General features: G+C 45.7%; 1 protein-coding gene across 1 annotated transcript in view; it reads right to left on the bottom strand.

Moving 5' to 3' along the window:
- Positions 1-926: 926 nt before the first annotated feature.
- LOC121539580 (ephrin-B1) overlaps positions 927-16,993 on the bottom strand; it is a 96,296-nt gene continuing 80,229 nt past the window's right edge. The window contains exons 3-5 of the mRNA XM_041848188.2: positions 6,469-6,561; positions 3,151-3,285; positions 927-1,710 (exon numbers count right to left, since the gene is read on the bottom strand). Of these exons, the coding sequence (XP_041704122.2) occupies positions 1,304-1,710; positions 3,151-3,285; positions 6,469-6,561 (635 nt within the window). The 3' untranslated portion in view covers positions 927-1,303. The remainder of the gene's footprint in view (positions 1,711-3,150; positions 3,286-6,468; positions 6,562-16,993) is intronic.

The following is a 16,993-nucleotide window of genomic DNA, read 5'->3' as shown; positions in this document are numbered from 1 at the left end:
TGGCTGGAATGGAATTAATGGAACGGAGTCAAACATGTCGTTTCCATATGTTTGATACCGTTCCATTTATTCCATTCCAGCCATTACAATGAGCCTGTCCTCCTATAGCTACTCCCACCAGCCTCCTGTGACAAACAGAGGACAGGAGGAGAGAGCATAGGAGGAGAGGACAGGAGGATAGAGGACAGGGGGATAGAGGACAGGAGGAGAGGACAGGAGGATAGAGGACATGATTATAGAGGACAGGAGGATAGAGAACAGGAGGATAGAGGACAGGAGGAGAGAACAGGAGGATAGAGGACAGGGGGAGAGGACAGGAGGATAGAGAACAGGAGGAGAGGAGGACAGGAGGAGAGGACAGGAGGATAGAGGACAGGAGGAGAGGACAGGAGGATAGAGGACAGGAGGATAGAGGACAGGAGGATAGAGTACAGGAGGAGAGGACAGGACGATAGAGGACAGGAGGAGAGGACAGGAGGAGAGGACTGGAGGAAAGAGAACAGGAGGATAGAGAACAGGAGGATAGAGTACAGGAGGATAGAGGACAGGAGGATAGAGTACAGGAGGATAGAGGACAGGAGGATAGAGGACAGGAGGATAGAGGACATGAGATAGAGGACAGGAGAATAGAGGACAGGAGGATAGAGGACTGGAGGATAGAGAACAGGAGGATAGAGAACAGGAGGATAGAGTACAGGAGGATAGAGGACAGGATTATAGAGGACAGGAGGATAGAGTACAGGAGGATAGAGGACAGGAGGATAGAGGACATGAGATAGAGGACAGGAGAATAGAGGACAGGAGGATAGAGGACTGGAGGATAGAGGACAGGAGGATAGAGGACAGGAGGATAGTACAGGAGGATAGTACAGGAGGATAGAGGACAGGATTATAGAGGACAGGAGGATAGAGGACAGGAGGATAGAGGACAGGAGGATAGTACAGGAGGATAGAGGACAGGAGGATAGAGGACAGGAGGATAGAGGACAGGAGGATAGAGAGTAAAACATCATACTACAGAGCCAAACAACAAGACGAGATGTACTGGACAGTTTCTGGACAGTTCAGTTTTTCTCGATCAGTCCATGGTCCACTGTCAGGTGTCCTTCTCCTCAGGTCAGTAGGTGGTAGAAAAACATGGGCTTGTTAAAAGCGAAGTCCCCAAGTTAAAATAAAACGTTAGTCCAGTAGTAGAGTAATCAATCGCTCCTCTACTTCTTTCTTTAACTCACACCGTAGTGGATGTTCAATCGCTCCTGTCCTCTCAGACTTTGTAATAAATGTTCTCTCCTCTCCTCCTCTCTCAGACTTTGTAGTAGATGTTTGCTGGGCTCTGCGGAGGCATCTCCTGTACGATATAAACAGGATGTCCGTAGTCACCGCTCACCTTCTCGTAGTGAGGGCAGTAGTTATTCTCTGTCCGTAGCGGGATGATGAGGTCATTGGGTTCCGTCCCGGCTGTGCCCCCACTGCCAGGCAGCTTGTTCTGATTGGACAGCGTGCTGAGTGACAGGGCGGAGGGGTGGGGCTGGGCGTGAGAGTGCTTCCGGGATCTCTTCCTCATCTTGATGAGCAGGATGACGAGGAAGAGGATGAGGAGGAGGAAGATGATGCAGCCGGCTCCAATGGCTGAGAACACAGCGACCTTTGACCCCAGAATGCCGTCACTGCTGCTTGAGCCTCCTGACCTGTTGTCCTGGTTTATAGAGTCTGAAGGAGGGAGGAGGGAGGGGAAGAGAGAGAGAGAGAGAAAGAGGGAGGAGGGAGGGAGGGGGGAGAGGGAGACAGAACGAAACAAAAAGTGAGTTTGTACAATTGTGCATTCAGTTATAGAAATGTATATGATTATTGTTTTATAGCTTAACGAAATGAATGCCTAGAACAACGATGAATTCTTCGCATTTGTTTAGGGTGATTGACAAGCGCTATTGATGTCATCTAATTTAATTAGTTTAATCAAGATGCCCCTGTAATGTAATCTGTGGTTAACAGCCAATATCACTCAGATTAATAGGACTGATACAGACGAGGCAATAGCCAAGACTACAGAAATATGTTTCAAACGTCCAGGCCACAGTTATCCCCAGGAGAGGCCGGTGGGGGGTGGGGTGTGGGGGGGTGATGGGGAAGAGGGTGAGAGGTGGGGGAAGGGAAGGAGGGTTACAGGAAAAAAAAGTGAGTAGCTCCTCAACTGACTGAAATCGGAGCAGAATCAAATCTGTTTTCCATATATATCAGCAGCTGCTGCCAGAAATCTCTCTGTCACTCTCTCCCTGTCCAAACTTCTCTCTCCCTGTCCAAACTTCTCTCTCCCTGTCCAAACTTCTCTCTCCCTGTCCAAACTTCTCTCTCCCTGTCCAAACTTCTCTCTCCCTGTCCAAACTTCTCTCTCCATGTCCAAACTTCTCTCTCCCTGTCCAAACTTCTCTCTCCCTGTCCAAACTTCTCTCTCTCCTTCTCTCTCCCTTCTCTCTCTCCCTGTCCAAACTTCTCTCTCGCCTACTCTCTTCTCTCTCTCCTTCTATCTCTCCCTTCTCTCTCTCCCTGTCCAAACTTCTCTCTCCCTGTCCAAACTTCTCTCTCCCTGTCCAAACTTCTCTCTCCCTGTCCAAACTTCTCTCTCTCCTTCTATCTCTCCCTTCTCTCTCTCCCTGTCCAAACTTCTCTCTCGCCTACTCTCTTCTCTCTCTCCTTCTATCTCTCCCTTCTCTCTCTCCCTGTCCAAACTTCTCTCTCGCCTACTCTCTTCTCTCTCTCCTTCTCTCTCTCCCTGTCCAAACTTCTCTCTCGCCTACTCTCTTCTCTCTCTCCTTCTATCTCTCCCTTCTCTCTCTCCCTGTCCAAACTTCTCTCTCGCCTACTCTCTTCTCTCTCTCCTTCTTCTTCCTTCTCTCTCTCCCTGTCCAAACTTCTCTCTCGCCTACTCTCTTCTCTCTCTCCTTCTATCTCTCCCTTCTCTCTCTCCCTGTCCAAACTTCTCTCTCGCCTACTCTCTTCTCTCTCTCCTTCTATCTCTCCCTTCTCTCTCTCCCTGTCCATGACCCGCCCCCCACACTTTTCATGGGGTTCTATGTTCTTTAGGTTCTATTTGTTCTATTGGGTTCAGTTGGGTTCTGTCAGGTTCTAAAGAGGTTAGGGTTGTTTTCTCACCAGTGTTGCCTGGCTCTCCTGCTCCAGGCAGCTGGTTGTCCTCAGGGCTAGGACTGGAGTCTCCTCCCAGACTGTTGTCCTTCTCTCTCTCTGGTTCCTCTGGTAATACAGGGTCTGGTAGAACAGTGTTGGGGTCTGAAACATAGGACACCATGTTAAATATCTCTGTATGATAGTGAGACATAGAGACACACGCACGTACACGCACACACGTATACACACAAGCGCGAACGCAGACTCCCACTCAGCAGTCTAGGGAAAATAATACACTAAGGTTACGTTTTTATTGTTATTCAACAGTTGTAGAGGGAACTGTTGGTTTAACTCTCTAACTGTTGTAGAGGGAACAGTTGGTTTATCTCTCTAACTGTTGTAGAGGGAACAGTTGGTTTATCTCTCTAACTGTTGTAGAGGGAACAGTTGGTTTATCTCTCTAACTGTTGTAGAGGGAACAGTTGGTTTATCTCTCTAACTGTTGTAGAGGGAACTGTTGGTTTATCTCTCTAACTGTTGTAGAGGGAACTGTTGGTTTATCTCTCTAACTGTTGTAGAGGTAACTGTTGGTTTATCTCTCTAACTGTTGTAGAGGGAACTGTTGGTTTATCTCTCTAACTGTTGTAGAGGGAACTGTTGGTTTATCTCTCTAACTGTTGTAGAGGGAACAGTTGGTTTATCTCTCTAACTGTTGTAGAGGGAACAGTTGGTTTATCTCTCTAACTGTTGTAGAGGGAACAGTTGGTTTATCTCTCTAACTGTTGTAGATGGAACAGTTGGTTTATCTCTCTAACTGTTGTAGAGGGAACAGTTGGTTTATCTCTCTAACTGTTGTAGAGGGAACAGTTGGTTTATCTCTCTGACAGAGACAGAGACAGAGATAAATACATAATATGACATTTGAAATGTCTTTATTCTTTTGGAACTGTAATGTTTACTGTTAATACTCTCTACTTCACTTGCTTTGGCAATGTTAACATACGTTTCCCATGCCAAAAAAATTGAGAGAGAGAGAGACAGAGAGGAAGAGAGACAGAGACAGAGACAGAGAGGAAGAGAGACAGAGACAGAGACAGAGAGACAGAGAGAGAGAGAGAGAGAGACAGAAAAAGAGAGAGAAGCGAGAGAGAGGGGGAGAGAGAGAGAGAGAGAGAGAGAGAGAGAGAGACAGAGACAGAGAGGAAGAGAGACAGAGAGAGACAGAGAGAGAGAGAGAGAGAGAGAGAGAGAGAGAGAGAGAGAGAGAGAGAGAGAGAGAGAAAAGAGAGAGAAGCGAGAGAGAGAGAGAGAGAGAGAGAGACAGAGACAGAGGCAGAGACAGAGAGAGAGAGAGAGAGAAGAGAGAGAGGAGAGAGAGAGAGAGAAACAGAGAGAGAGAGAGAGAGCGAGAGAGAGAAAGAGACAGAAAAAGAGACAGAAAAAGAGACAGAAAAAGAGACAGAAAAAGAGAGAGAAGCGAGAGAGAGAGAGACAGAGAGAGAAAGAGAGGGAAGGAAGGACAGAAAGAGGGGGGATAGCTTTTATACCACTCAACATACTGGGTGGTGTCTACTTAGTCTATATTGATTTCTTCTCCTCACCTTCTCTCCTCCTCCGCTTCTCTCCTCCTCCACCTCCTCCCCTTCTCTCCGCCTCCACCTCCTCCCCTTCTCTCCTCCTCCACCTCCTCCCCTTCCTTCCTCCTCCACCTCCTCCCCTTCTCTGCTCCTCCGCTTCTCTCCTCCTCCACCTCCTCCCCTTCTGTCCTTCTCCACCTCCTCCCCTTCTCTGCTCCTCCGCTTCTCTCCTCCTCCACCTCCTCCCCTTCTCTCCTCCTCCACCTCCTCCCCTTCTCTGCTCCTCTGCTTCTCTCCTCCTCCACCTCCTCCACCTCCTCCACCTCCTCCCATTCTCTCCTCCTCCACCTCCTCCGCTTTTCTCCTCCTCCACATCCTCCCCTCCTCCATCTCCTCCCCTTCTCTCCTCCTCCACCTCCTCCGCTTTTCTCCTCCTACACCTCCTCCCCTCCTCCATCTCCTCCCCTTCTCCCCTCCTCCGCTTCTCTCCTCCTCCCTCCTCCCCTTCTCATCCTTCGCTTCTCTCCTCCTCCACCTCCTCCCATTCTCTCCTCCACTTCTCTCCTCCTCCACCTCCTCCGCTTCTCTCCTCCTCCACCTCCTCTGCTTCTCTCCTCCTCTGCTTCTCTCCTCCTCCACCTCCTCCTCTTCTCTCCTCCGCTTCTCTCCTCCTCCACCTCCTCTGCTTCTCTCTTCCTCTGCTTCTCTCCTCCTCCACCTCCTCCGCTTCTCTCCTCCTCCACCTCCTCCGCTTCTCTCCTCCTCTGCTTCTCTCCTCCTCCACCTCCTCCCCTTCTCTCCTTCTTCACCTCCTCCGCTTTTCTCCTCCTCCACCTCCTCCGCTTCTCTCCTCCTCCACCTCCTCCGCTTCTCTCCTCCTCCACCTCCTCCCCTTCTCTCCTCCTCCACCTCCTCCGCTTCTCTCCTCCTCTGCTTCTCTCCTCCTCCACCTCCGCTTCTCTCCTCCTCCCCTTCTGTCCTCCTCCACCTCCTCCGCTTCTCTCCTCCTCTGCTTCTCTCCTCCTCCACCTCCTCCGCTTCTCTCCTCCTCTGCTTCTCTCCTCCTCCACCTCCTCTGCTTCTCTCCTCCTCTGCTTCTCTCCTCCTCCACATTCTCCCCTTCTCTCCACATAAGAGTGTGTTGTAGTCTATGAGAGGCTACAGACGATCTGATTCGCTCAGGGCTGATCCTATCTGAAGTGGCGTTTGGTGGACTGAGCACGTGCAGTAAAGTGTTCTATCTCGTCTAGGGACCCACTACTCTGAATATGCTGACATTTCCCTTCCTTCGCAAGACAGACGATACGAAAAACCACTAGCAGGAGGGTGTGTGTGTGTGTGTGTGTGAGTGTTTATGTGCGTGTGTGTGTGTGTGCTATTTTAAATATTCCCAGTGAGAGATTATATGAATAATGTATGATGATATTTGCATGCTAAGATGCTAAGTCCTGTGCTGTGTCAGAATGGATGATTCAGTGAAGTCACTGTGACCATGTACACCAATACAGTTATCCTCAAGGTTACACACTGATACACACTGTTAGGGCACTGGGGTTTTGCATAGAGGTGAAGAACTGTGCTGCATTGAAGGTGTGAGCCAGGCCTAAACTCGGTCAGTGTCTATAGTACTGTAAATAAAACCTTGAGGAAGGGGGAATGTTTAGTGTGTACACATGTAGGAGAGTTATGAGTGCAACACATGGAGAAACACATTTGTGTACTGTTTGTTGTCAGATATATCAATCAACGAAGGCATTTGTTTGTTTACCTTGTCCGACCTTCATGACCACTTTCATGGCCCTGGTCTTACAGACTCCTCCCTCTCTGTTCTCCAGGCCTTCGACTGAACCGTTGGACGTGGCTGGAAGAGAAAGAGAGAGACAGAGACAGAGACAGAGAAAGAGAAAGAGAAAGAGAGAGACAGAGAGAGAGAGAGAGAGAGAGAGAGAGAGAGAGAGAGAGAGAGAGAGAGCGCAAGCGAGAGAGAGAAAGAGCGCAAGCCAGAAAGAGAGAGCGAGAGAGAGAGAAATTATTATTACATAAAGCTAAACATAGAAAGGAGTAACAAGAGATTCTAAGCTTTAAATCCATTATCAATAATTGGGAGTCTCGGAGTGTAAACAGACACATGCTACTTCATAAACAAATGATGATGACCAGGGCACAATCTACATTCAGACGTCACATAATGGAAGTAGCCTTCGCTGAGCTCCCCAACCCTGAAACCTCCGGACTACTAACACTCTTCACATAATCGTCTCCTTTTTCCGCCCAATTTCTCCTCTTTCTCTGGGGTTTAACTTCCCAGGGCAAGGTTGGACTAAAACGAGCTCTTTGAAGATAGAGCTCAAAGCAGCCTGAATAATCTGGCTGAGGGAGAGAGAGAGAGAGGGAGAGGGAGAGATAGCGAGAGAGAGACATGCTCTGAGTTTTATATCCACTCAGGGACATTTAAATCCTCCCTATGTAAACTCACTTCTGTCATCTAAATGTCCTCTTCCTGACTTCAGAGGAACCAGCATAACTGATGTAGAGGAGGATAAGTTACCCCAGGGTTGGGTTTAGGTGTGTGTGGGGGGGGTTGCACCCTTCAAAAAGGCCTTTTAAAACATCCCCTCCAATATTCCTAGTCAGAATTCCCATGCCCAATTCCATTCTGAACACTGTTCCCAAACATTCTATCTGTTAAATAAGAACAATACAAGATGTAATACTATTCAGCTAATACAGCATCACTTGTGATACAAAATGAATTATTGTTCCAAACAATACAAGGTGTCCAGTCATGCTCTCTCTGTAGCTACAACTGTTTGGACAGGAAACACCGCAGTAGTCTGTTATATATGAGTTGGTAATCCGAACTCTTCTCTCTCTACACCCTGTTTTTAATCCAGATCTGGATAGTCAGATTATTAAAAGGGAATGTTCATGTTCTGTTTTGTAGGGGACGTTGGGGAATTGGGGCTTCCTGGACTGTCAATAGAGAGAAGAAAACATGGGAAGAATGCACGGCATGGGAGGGGCTGAAACACGCACACACGTCTGTCTGGCCAGAATATGTCTCCTGCTGTCTGTAGCCTCCTAGACTGGTCAGGAATAATAAGACCTGGATGATTCATGATGGAGCCCTATGAATGTGTGTCTGTCTGTCTGTCTGTCTGTGTGTCTGTGTGTGTGTGTGTGTGTGTGTGTGTGTGTGTGTAAAGGTATTCAGCAGCAGGGCCAGGGGACTGACCTCATTTAGTAGGACAAGTTAATAAATATAGACCACCATCACTCTCCTCTAGCTCGGCCACACACACACACAATCCCTCTCAGTGTCAAGGGAAAATAGAGACACACATCCCCCAAAAAACTAACAGCCTGAACCCATGTGACACGCAGCAGACAGCAGGACTGTTTAACAAGACACAGACACAGAGAGAGAGAGAGAGAGAGAGAGAGAGAGAGAGAGAGAGAGAGAGAGAGAGAGAGAGAGAGAGAGAGAGAGAGAGAGAGAGAGAGAGAGAGAGAGAGAGAGAGAGAGAGAGAGAGAGAGAGAGAGAGAGAGAGCGAGCAAGAGAGAGACAGAGAGAGAGACAGACAGACAGATTTTATACTCAAGTATTAACACAAATAATGTCACACTGCCTTTTCAGAAATGAAACAACAAATGTCATTCCTAAATTAAAAATTAAAACATAAAAATAAATTAAATAAAAATACAAAAAAGCATATATATATATTCAACTCATTTCATCAACAAAAAATAGTTTCCCCTCCTCCACAAAACAAACCGCTCCTTCGTAAGCCCACTTCTCCTCAAACAATGGGAGATATTTTACAGCCGAGAAGAACTCAAAATCCACTTTTATTCTCGCTTTCACTAATCCTTTAAAAACACATCCCATATCCAGTTTCTATTTTATGCTTCCTACTCAGAAACATTGAAATCTTAGCTTGTCCCAAAATAAAATTTAACAGTTTACATTTTATTTTCTGTTGCTTACTATATTCAAACCCCAAAATAAAAACAGTGTTATTGAACATTTCCCCTACAGCTTTAAACAAAGACTCCAGCATTTCCAAGAGAGGCTTTATCCTCTCACACTCCATAAAACAGTGAAAAAATGTTTCTCATATATTACAAAAAGGGCATCCATCTCCAACATCTGAGTTAATAACAGATACAAAAGCATTAACTGCAATGATGCCATGCAAAACCCTCCATTGCATGTCACCAATACCCTTTTGTAATGGTGGCTTGTACAGTGCTCTCCATGCTGGATTTACCTTGTCATCAATGCCCAATTTTACCCTCCATGGAGTGTCTTTTCTATTTTTCAATGTATCTTTATTCAACACCTTGACACACCCCTTATATAAGTATTTCCCATTCTCATCCAAACCCACCTCTTCCAACCCTCTCAAATCCAGTAATAACGCCTTTCTTTCTGACTCTGGGATATTGGGTGTAATCCCTAGTCTTGGAAATGAGACGTTTTCACCTTGTACCTTCTTCTTGTGACTATTAAGCATACCCCACTCTTCTGCTGACAGAGCCTTCCTGCAGCTTCCCAGCAGTTGTCCGACAATTCTTTCCCAACTCACCCCCAATTGTTCAGCCACCCGTCTTCCATCCATTAACGTAGGCCCAGCCGTGGCCATGAACTGTTTTAAGGTGATGATTTTGCCCTTCACCAGAATCTTGGAGAAATGTGGAACAGCTGCAGTTGTACAATACAGTCTTGCCCCATACACCAGAGGTTCCTCCAACAGCCAATGCCCTGACTCCGCTGAAGTGCGTCTGGACACCTTCATTATGCTCCAAACCCTAAGAAGGCCTCTGTAAAACGGAGGTACTCCCTCCCTAGAAATCTGGCTACTACAGTGGGGGAAAAAAGTATTTAGTCAGCCACCAATTGTGCAAGTTCTCCCACTTAAAAAGATGAGAGAGGCCTGAGGAATGAGGAAAAAAAAATGAGGAAAAAAAATCCAGAAAATCCCATTGTAGGATTTTTAATGAATTTATTAGCAAATTATGGTGGAAAATAAGTATTTGGTCAATAACAAAAGTTTCTCAATACTTTGTTATATACCCTTTGTTGGCAATGACACAGGTCAAACGTTTTCTGTAAGTCTTCACAAGGTTTTCACACACTGTTGCTGGTATTTTGGCCCATTCCTCCATGCAGATCTCCTCTAGAGCAGTGATGTTTTGGGGTTGTCGCTGGGCAACACAGACTTTCAACTCCCTCCAAAGATTTTCTATGGGGTTGAGATCTGGAGACTGGCTAGGCCACTCCAGGACCTTGAAATGCTTCTTACGAAGCCACTCCTTCGTTGCCCGGGCGGTGTGTTTGGGATCATTGTCATGCTGAAAGACCTAGCCACGTTTCATCTTCATCTTCAATGCCCTTGCTGATGGAAGGAGGTTTTCACTCAAAATCTCACGATACATGGCCCAATTCATTCTTTCCTTTACACGGATCAGTCGTCCTGGTACCTTTGCAGAAAAACAGCCCCAAAGCATGATGTTTCCACCCCCATGCTTCACAGTAGGTATGGTGTTCTTTGGATGCAACTCAGCATTCTTTGTCCTCCAAACACGACAAGTTGAGTTTTTACCAAAAAGTTCTATTTTGGTTTCATCTGACCATATGACATTCTCCCAATCCTCTTCTGGATCATCCAAATGCACTCTAGCAAACTTCAGACGGGCCTGGACATGTACTGGCTTAAGCAGGGGGACACGTCTGGCACTGCAGGATTTGAGTCCCTGGCGGCGTAGTGTGTTACTGATGGTAGGCTTTGTTACTTTGGTCCCAGCTCTCTGCAGGTCATTCACTAGGTCCCCCCATGTGGTTCTGGGATTTTTGCTCACCATTCTTGTGATCATTTTGACCCCACGGGGTGAGATCTTGCGTGGAGCCCCAGATCGAGGGAGATTATCAGTGGTCTTGTATGTCTTCCATTTCCTAATAATTTCTCCCACAGTTGATTTCTTCAAACCAAGCTGCTTACCTATTGCAGATTCAGTCTTCCCAGCCTGGTGCAGGTCTACAATTTTGTTTCTGGTGTCCTTTGACAGCTCTTTGGTCTTGGCCATAGTGGAGTTTGGAGTGTGACTGTTTGAGGTTGTGGACAGGTGTCTTTTATACTGATAACAAGTTCAAACAGGTGCCATTAATACAGGTAACGAGTGGAGGACAGAGGAGCCTCTTAAAGAAGAAGTTACAGGTCTGTGAGAGCCAGAAATCTTGCTTGTTTGTAGGTGACCAAATACTTATTTTCCACCATAATTTGCAAATAAATTCATAAAAAATCCTACAATGTGATTTTCTGGAGAAAAAAATTCTCAATATGTCTGTCATAGTTGACGTGTACCCATGAAGAAAATTACAGGCCTCTCTCATCTTTTTAAGTGGGAGAACTTGCACAATTGGTGGCTGACTAAATACTTTTTTCCCCTACTGTATCAACCAAAAATAAAGCCTTCTTTAAACCTAATCCCCCAACCTGCTGTAATACAAGACCTGCCACCCCTCTACAAACCACATTTTCCGGTCCATAAAGCAACTTTTGAATAAACTGAAACCGGAAAGCAGCAGCTCTACTAGCAAGATGTACAAGACCCTGTCCCCCCTCCTCTTTTGACAAATACAAAACACATTGTGGAACCCAATGATATTTATCCTAAAATAAATCTACAATAATCGCTTGTGTCTTAGCCAGAAGGCCAGATGGTGGCTCTAAAACTGACAACCGATGCCACAGTGCAGAGGTAACCACATTGTTAACTATAATAGTGCGCCCCCTATATGACATACGAGATAACGACCAATGCCATCTCCTCATCCTCCCTTCCACCATTTCAATCACCCCAATCCAATTTTTTTCAATTGTCCCCTCATCTCCTAGGTACACTCCAAGATACTTAAAACCTCCCTTACACCATTCCAGCCCCCCTAGCAAAGCCATGATCCCTCATTCTCCAATCTGTAAAGCACAACTTTTTTCCCAATTTACCTTTGCAGAGGATATTCCCCTAAAACGATCAACCATTTGACTCAAACTATCCACCTCTGCTTGATTTGTCACTAAAATAACTACATCATCAGCATAGGCTGAGAGACGAATAGGAGGAATATCCTCTGAAAGATACACCCCTTCAATGCGACTTCTAATGCTATTTAGTAGTGGCTCTATAGCAATGGCATATAACATTCCTGACAAAGAACATCCCTGCCTAATACCTCTACACTTTAAAAGGAGCACTCAAGCCACCGTTAACTTTCAATACACTTTCAATGTCACCATATATCACCCTTATCATGGCAATAAAACCAGAGCTGAAACCAAACGCCTCAAAAATGTGCCATAAGTATTGATGTTCAACTCGGTCAAATGCCTTTTCCTGATACATTTAAATTAGACCAGCATCCAACCCAATAGCCCTAGAGACGTCCAAAAAATCCTGTATCAGAGAAATGTTATCCCCTATCTGCCTGCCGGGAACACAGTAGGACTGGTCCGGATGTATGATTTGCCCCATCACCTCCCTCAGCCTGTTGGACAAAGCCTTTGACAGGATCTTATAATCAGTGCACAATAAAGCAACTGGCCTCCAGTTCTTCACCTACCTATGGTCACCCTTTTTTGGCAGTAGGGTGAGGACAGCCCTTCTGCAGCTTATCGGTAATAAACCTCCGGTCAAACTATCGTTAACTACTGCTAGCCAATCCTCTCCCAACATAGCCCAAAAAGACTTTAAAAAGTAAACGGGAAGCCCATCAATGCCTGGTGCCCTTCCATTTTCCATGCCTTTTAATGCAGTGTAGAGCTCCTGCAAAGACAATGGTTGCTCTAGCTCAACCTGAGCTTCTCCAGCCACCTGTGGGAGCCCATCAAGGAGCTGCTGTGTCACTGTTTTATCCTCTTTGTACTCACACTTGTAGAGCTCAGCATATAACTCTACTGCCCTATTTCTAATTTCACTAGTGCTAGTGAGCTCCTGTCCAACAGCTGATTTGAGGCAATGAATAATTCTTCTTTGTCCATTATTTTTCTCTAAACCAAAGAAAAATGTGGATGAGGCATCCATTTCAGAGATTCCCTGAAACTTACTTCTCACTAATGCCCCCTGTGCTCTGATACCCAACAGGTCTGACAATGCAGGTTTTTTCCTCTTGAGGGCCTGAGAATGGCCTCGATCTCCTGTGGTCTCAACCAACGTCAGGAGTTCCACTATTTCAGACTCTAGGGCTTTTATTGATCTGGTGATGTCTTTGGTGACATTCATCGTGTATTGATTACAGAATTGTTGAATCTGGATTTTCCCTATATCCCACCACTGTTGAAGGGATACAAAACTGGCCTTTTGAGACCTCCACCTCTCCTAAAAAAAACTAAAACATTTCCTGAAGTGAGCATCACTCAATAAAGTTATATTAAAAAGCCAGTATGCGCTTTTGGGTTTTACAGCGTTAATGAACACCACCTCTGTTATTAAACAATGATCAGAAAATCCCACTGGGGTTATCACACTTAATTTACAGACCTGAGATTGATGCTCAAAAAAATAAAACCTATCTAACCTGGCCATAGAGATGGTGTTCTCTCTCACATGGCCCAGGTGTACTGTCTCGTGCCTCCATGTTGACTCCGCCAAATATCACACAGTGTTACAATGAGGCGTTTTAAAAAAGTCCTTGAGGATATATGAGGTTCTTTGTGATTTCTATCTAAATCACTGACTGTGCAGTTAAAATCCCCAGCAATAAATAAATAATCTTCAGTATTACATTTCTCAATGGTATTTGATAATGTCTCTAAAAAACATACCCTCTCAACTGCCACCACTGGGGCATATACATTTATCAGACACATAGTGATGTTTTCATACCTCGCTTTAACTTTTAATAACCTCCCCTCAACTACCTCTTCAACCTCATATGACAAAGGCAAAAACCCTTTTGAGAACAAGATGGCCACACCCCCACTTTTTGAGTTTTTATGACTACACACCATGCCCCCCTTTTTTTAACGTCTCTCGCCCCATTTACATTTAAAGAAGAATCTTAAAACTGCTCATGGATGAAAAAAAATACAGAGGAAGACACAGAAACCACATCTCTTTACAGAGTTAAGGCTGCGACTGAACTCTTTTATTTCCTTTAGAATTTACATCACTTATGACTCTCGTGACCACTTTCTTGAGTCTTGCAATTTCAGGGCTTGTCAAACCTCCCTGTTATTTTTTACATCAGAAACTTTGCTGATTCAATAAACAATTCACCTTCAGGAAAAAAATCTGTTACATTATAATCCTGCATATATTTCTTCCCTTTTGTCAAATTCAGAAATGTATGTACCTTCTCAATCCTATACCTCCCTTCCACCACATTTATCTCACTATTGTGTTGTGACGCGTCAGATGACTCACTCCCGCTATCCTCCCCAGGAGAAAACTCCACCATCTCTACAACCTGTTTATCCTCAACTGATTGATCAATCTCTGCCGGGCTCTGCGCACTCGTTCTCGGGACAATAATGTACCAAATGCCCCTCTCTTCCACAGCCAAAGCATTTGATTGATTCAGTAGAAGCGTAGAAGACATATTCAAATCCATCAATCTTAAAACTGAATGCTAAATTCAGTTTGTCAGTGTCCTTCTTTAAAATCATATGCACTTGTCTCCTATGAGACACGACATGTTTCAGCAAAGGAGATTTGCATCCAAAAATAACCTCCTTTATTGTAGATACAAGTTGACCATGACGAGATAACTCTCGCTCCAACACTTCATCTCTAACAAATGGTGGCACGTTAGAAAGTATAACTTTCTTCGCCGGATTCATAAAAGGAAATACCGACGTCTGTGTCTCCTGCACACAACACCACTCTCAACTATCGTATTCACCTTTTCAATGGAATCTAAGAATATCACTACAGCGCTATTCATCCTTGAAGATGATTTTATGCTATCATACCCAATGATAGCACCCACTGCTAAGCTACATTCTTCCACTGAACACCCTGCCGCAGCAGGAATCTTTACTCCAAACCTCCGCGTTTGGCCATTCCAACCAGCCCCACCCGCTGATTGTGCCCTCGAGAAAAATAACCTCAACGATCCCACCACCCCTATACGTGCTTAGTGATAGTGAGATAAGATAACCTTAAAACAACTAAACTAATCAATATATATATATATACCGAAACCCAATAGAGTAAAGATAATTCCAGTCGCTCTCACAATCACTCCTGATTCACGACTCACTCCCAGCATGCACTCCGACAAGAGAGAGACAGACAGAGAGAGAGACAGACAGAGAGAGACACAGAGGTGACATTCATTGGCTCCACTAGCTCCATTACAACACCTTCCCCAACATCTATATCTTCTATGTCATTAAGTTACTAGTAGAAGGAACCAACAGTCATCTTCTGTACTGAGGACCGAACAGAGAGTTGGAATAGAGAGATATTTGAATCAAATCAAATCAAATCAAATCAAATTTTATTGGTCACATGCGCCGAATACAACAGGTGCAGACATTACAGTGAAATGCTTACTTAAAGCCCTTAACCAACAGTGCATTTATTTTAAACAAAAAAGTAAGAATAAAACAACAACAAAAAAGTGTTGAGAAAAAAAGAGCAGAAGTAAAAATAAAGTGACAGTAGGGAGGCTATATATACAATAGAATAAAGTGACAGTAGGGAGGCTATATATACAGGGGGGTACCGTTGCATAGTCAATGTGCGGGGGCACCGGCTAGTTGAGGTAGTTGAGGTAATATGTACATGTGGGTAGAGTTAAAGTGACTATGCATAAATACTTAACAGAGTAGCAGCAGCGTAAAAAGTATGGGGTGGGGGGCAGTGCAAATAGTCCGGGTAGCCATGATTAGCTGTTCAGGAGTCTTATGGCTTGGGGGTAGAAGCTGTTGAGAAGTCTTTTGGACCTAGACTTGGCACTCCGGTACCGCTTGCCGTGCGGTAGCAGAGAGAACAGTCTATGACTAGGGTGACTGGAGTCTTTGACAATTTTGAGGGCCTTCCTCTGACACCGCCTGGTATAGAGGTCCTGGATGGCAGGGAGCTTTGCCCCTGTGATGTACTGGGCCGTACGCACTACCCTCTGTAGTGCCTTGCGGTCAGAGGCCAAGCAGTTGCCATACCAGGCGGTGATGCAACCAGTCAGGATGCTCTCGATGGTGCAGCTGTAGAATTTTTTGAGGATCTGAGGACCCATGCCAAATCTTTTTAGTCTCCTGAGGGGGAATAGGCTTTGTCGTGCCCTCTTCACGACTGTCTTGGTGTGTTTGGACCATGATAGTTCGTTGGTGATGTGGACACCAAGGAACTTGAAGCTCTCAACCTGTTCCACTACAGCCCCGTCGATGAGAATGGGGGCGTGCTCAGTCCTCTTTTTTTTCCTGTAGTCCACAATCATCTCCTTTGTCTTGGTCACGTTGAGGGAGAGGTTGTTGTCCTGGCACCACACGGCCAGATCTCTGACCTCCTCCCTATAGGCTGTCTCATCGTTGTCGGTGATCAGGCCTACCACTGTTGTGTCGTCGGCAAACTTAATGATGGTGTTGGAGTCGTGCCTGGCCATGCAGTCATGGGTGAACAGAGAGTACAGGAGGGGACTGAGCACGCACCCTGAGGGGCCCCCCGTGTTGAGGATCAGTGTGGCAGATGTGTTGTTACCTACCCTTACCACCTGGGGGCGGCCCGTCAGGAAGTCCAGGATCCAGTTGCAGAGGGAGGTGTTTAGTCCCAGGATCCTTAGCTTAGTGATGAGCTTTGAGGGCACTATGGTGTTGAATGCTGAGCTGTAGTCAATGAATAGCATTCTCACGTAGGTGTTCCTCTTGTCCAGGTGGGAAAGGGCAGTGTGGAGTGCGATAGAGATTGCATCATCTGTGGATCTGTTGGGGCGGTATGCAAATTGGAGTGGGTCTAGGGTTTCTGGGATTATGCTGTTGATGTGAGCCATGACCAGTCTTTCAAAGCACTTCATGGCTACAGACGTCAGTGCCACGGGTCGGTAGTCATTTAGGCAGGTTATCTTAGAGTTCTTGGGCACGGGGACTATGGTGGTCTGCTTGAAACATGTTGGTATTACAGACTCAGTCAGGGACATGTTGAAAATGTCAGTGAAGACACTTGCCAGTTGGTCAGCACATGCTCGGAGTACACGTCCTGGTAATCCGTCTGGCCCTGCGGCCTTGTGAATGTTGACCTGCTTAAAAGTCTTACTCACATCGGCTACGGAGAGCGTGATCACATAGTCGTCCGG

Source organism: Coregonus clupeaformis, chromosome 35 (genome assembly GCF_020615455.1).
Source record: "Coregonus clupeaformis isolate EN_2021a chromosome 35, ASM2061545v1, whole genome shotgun sequence".
Lineage (NCBI taxonomy): Eukaryota > Metazoa > Chordata > Actinopteri > Salmoniformes > Salmonidae > Coregonus > Coregonus clupeaformis.
This window is presented reverse-complemented; position numbering and strand designations above follow the sequence as displayed.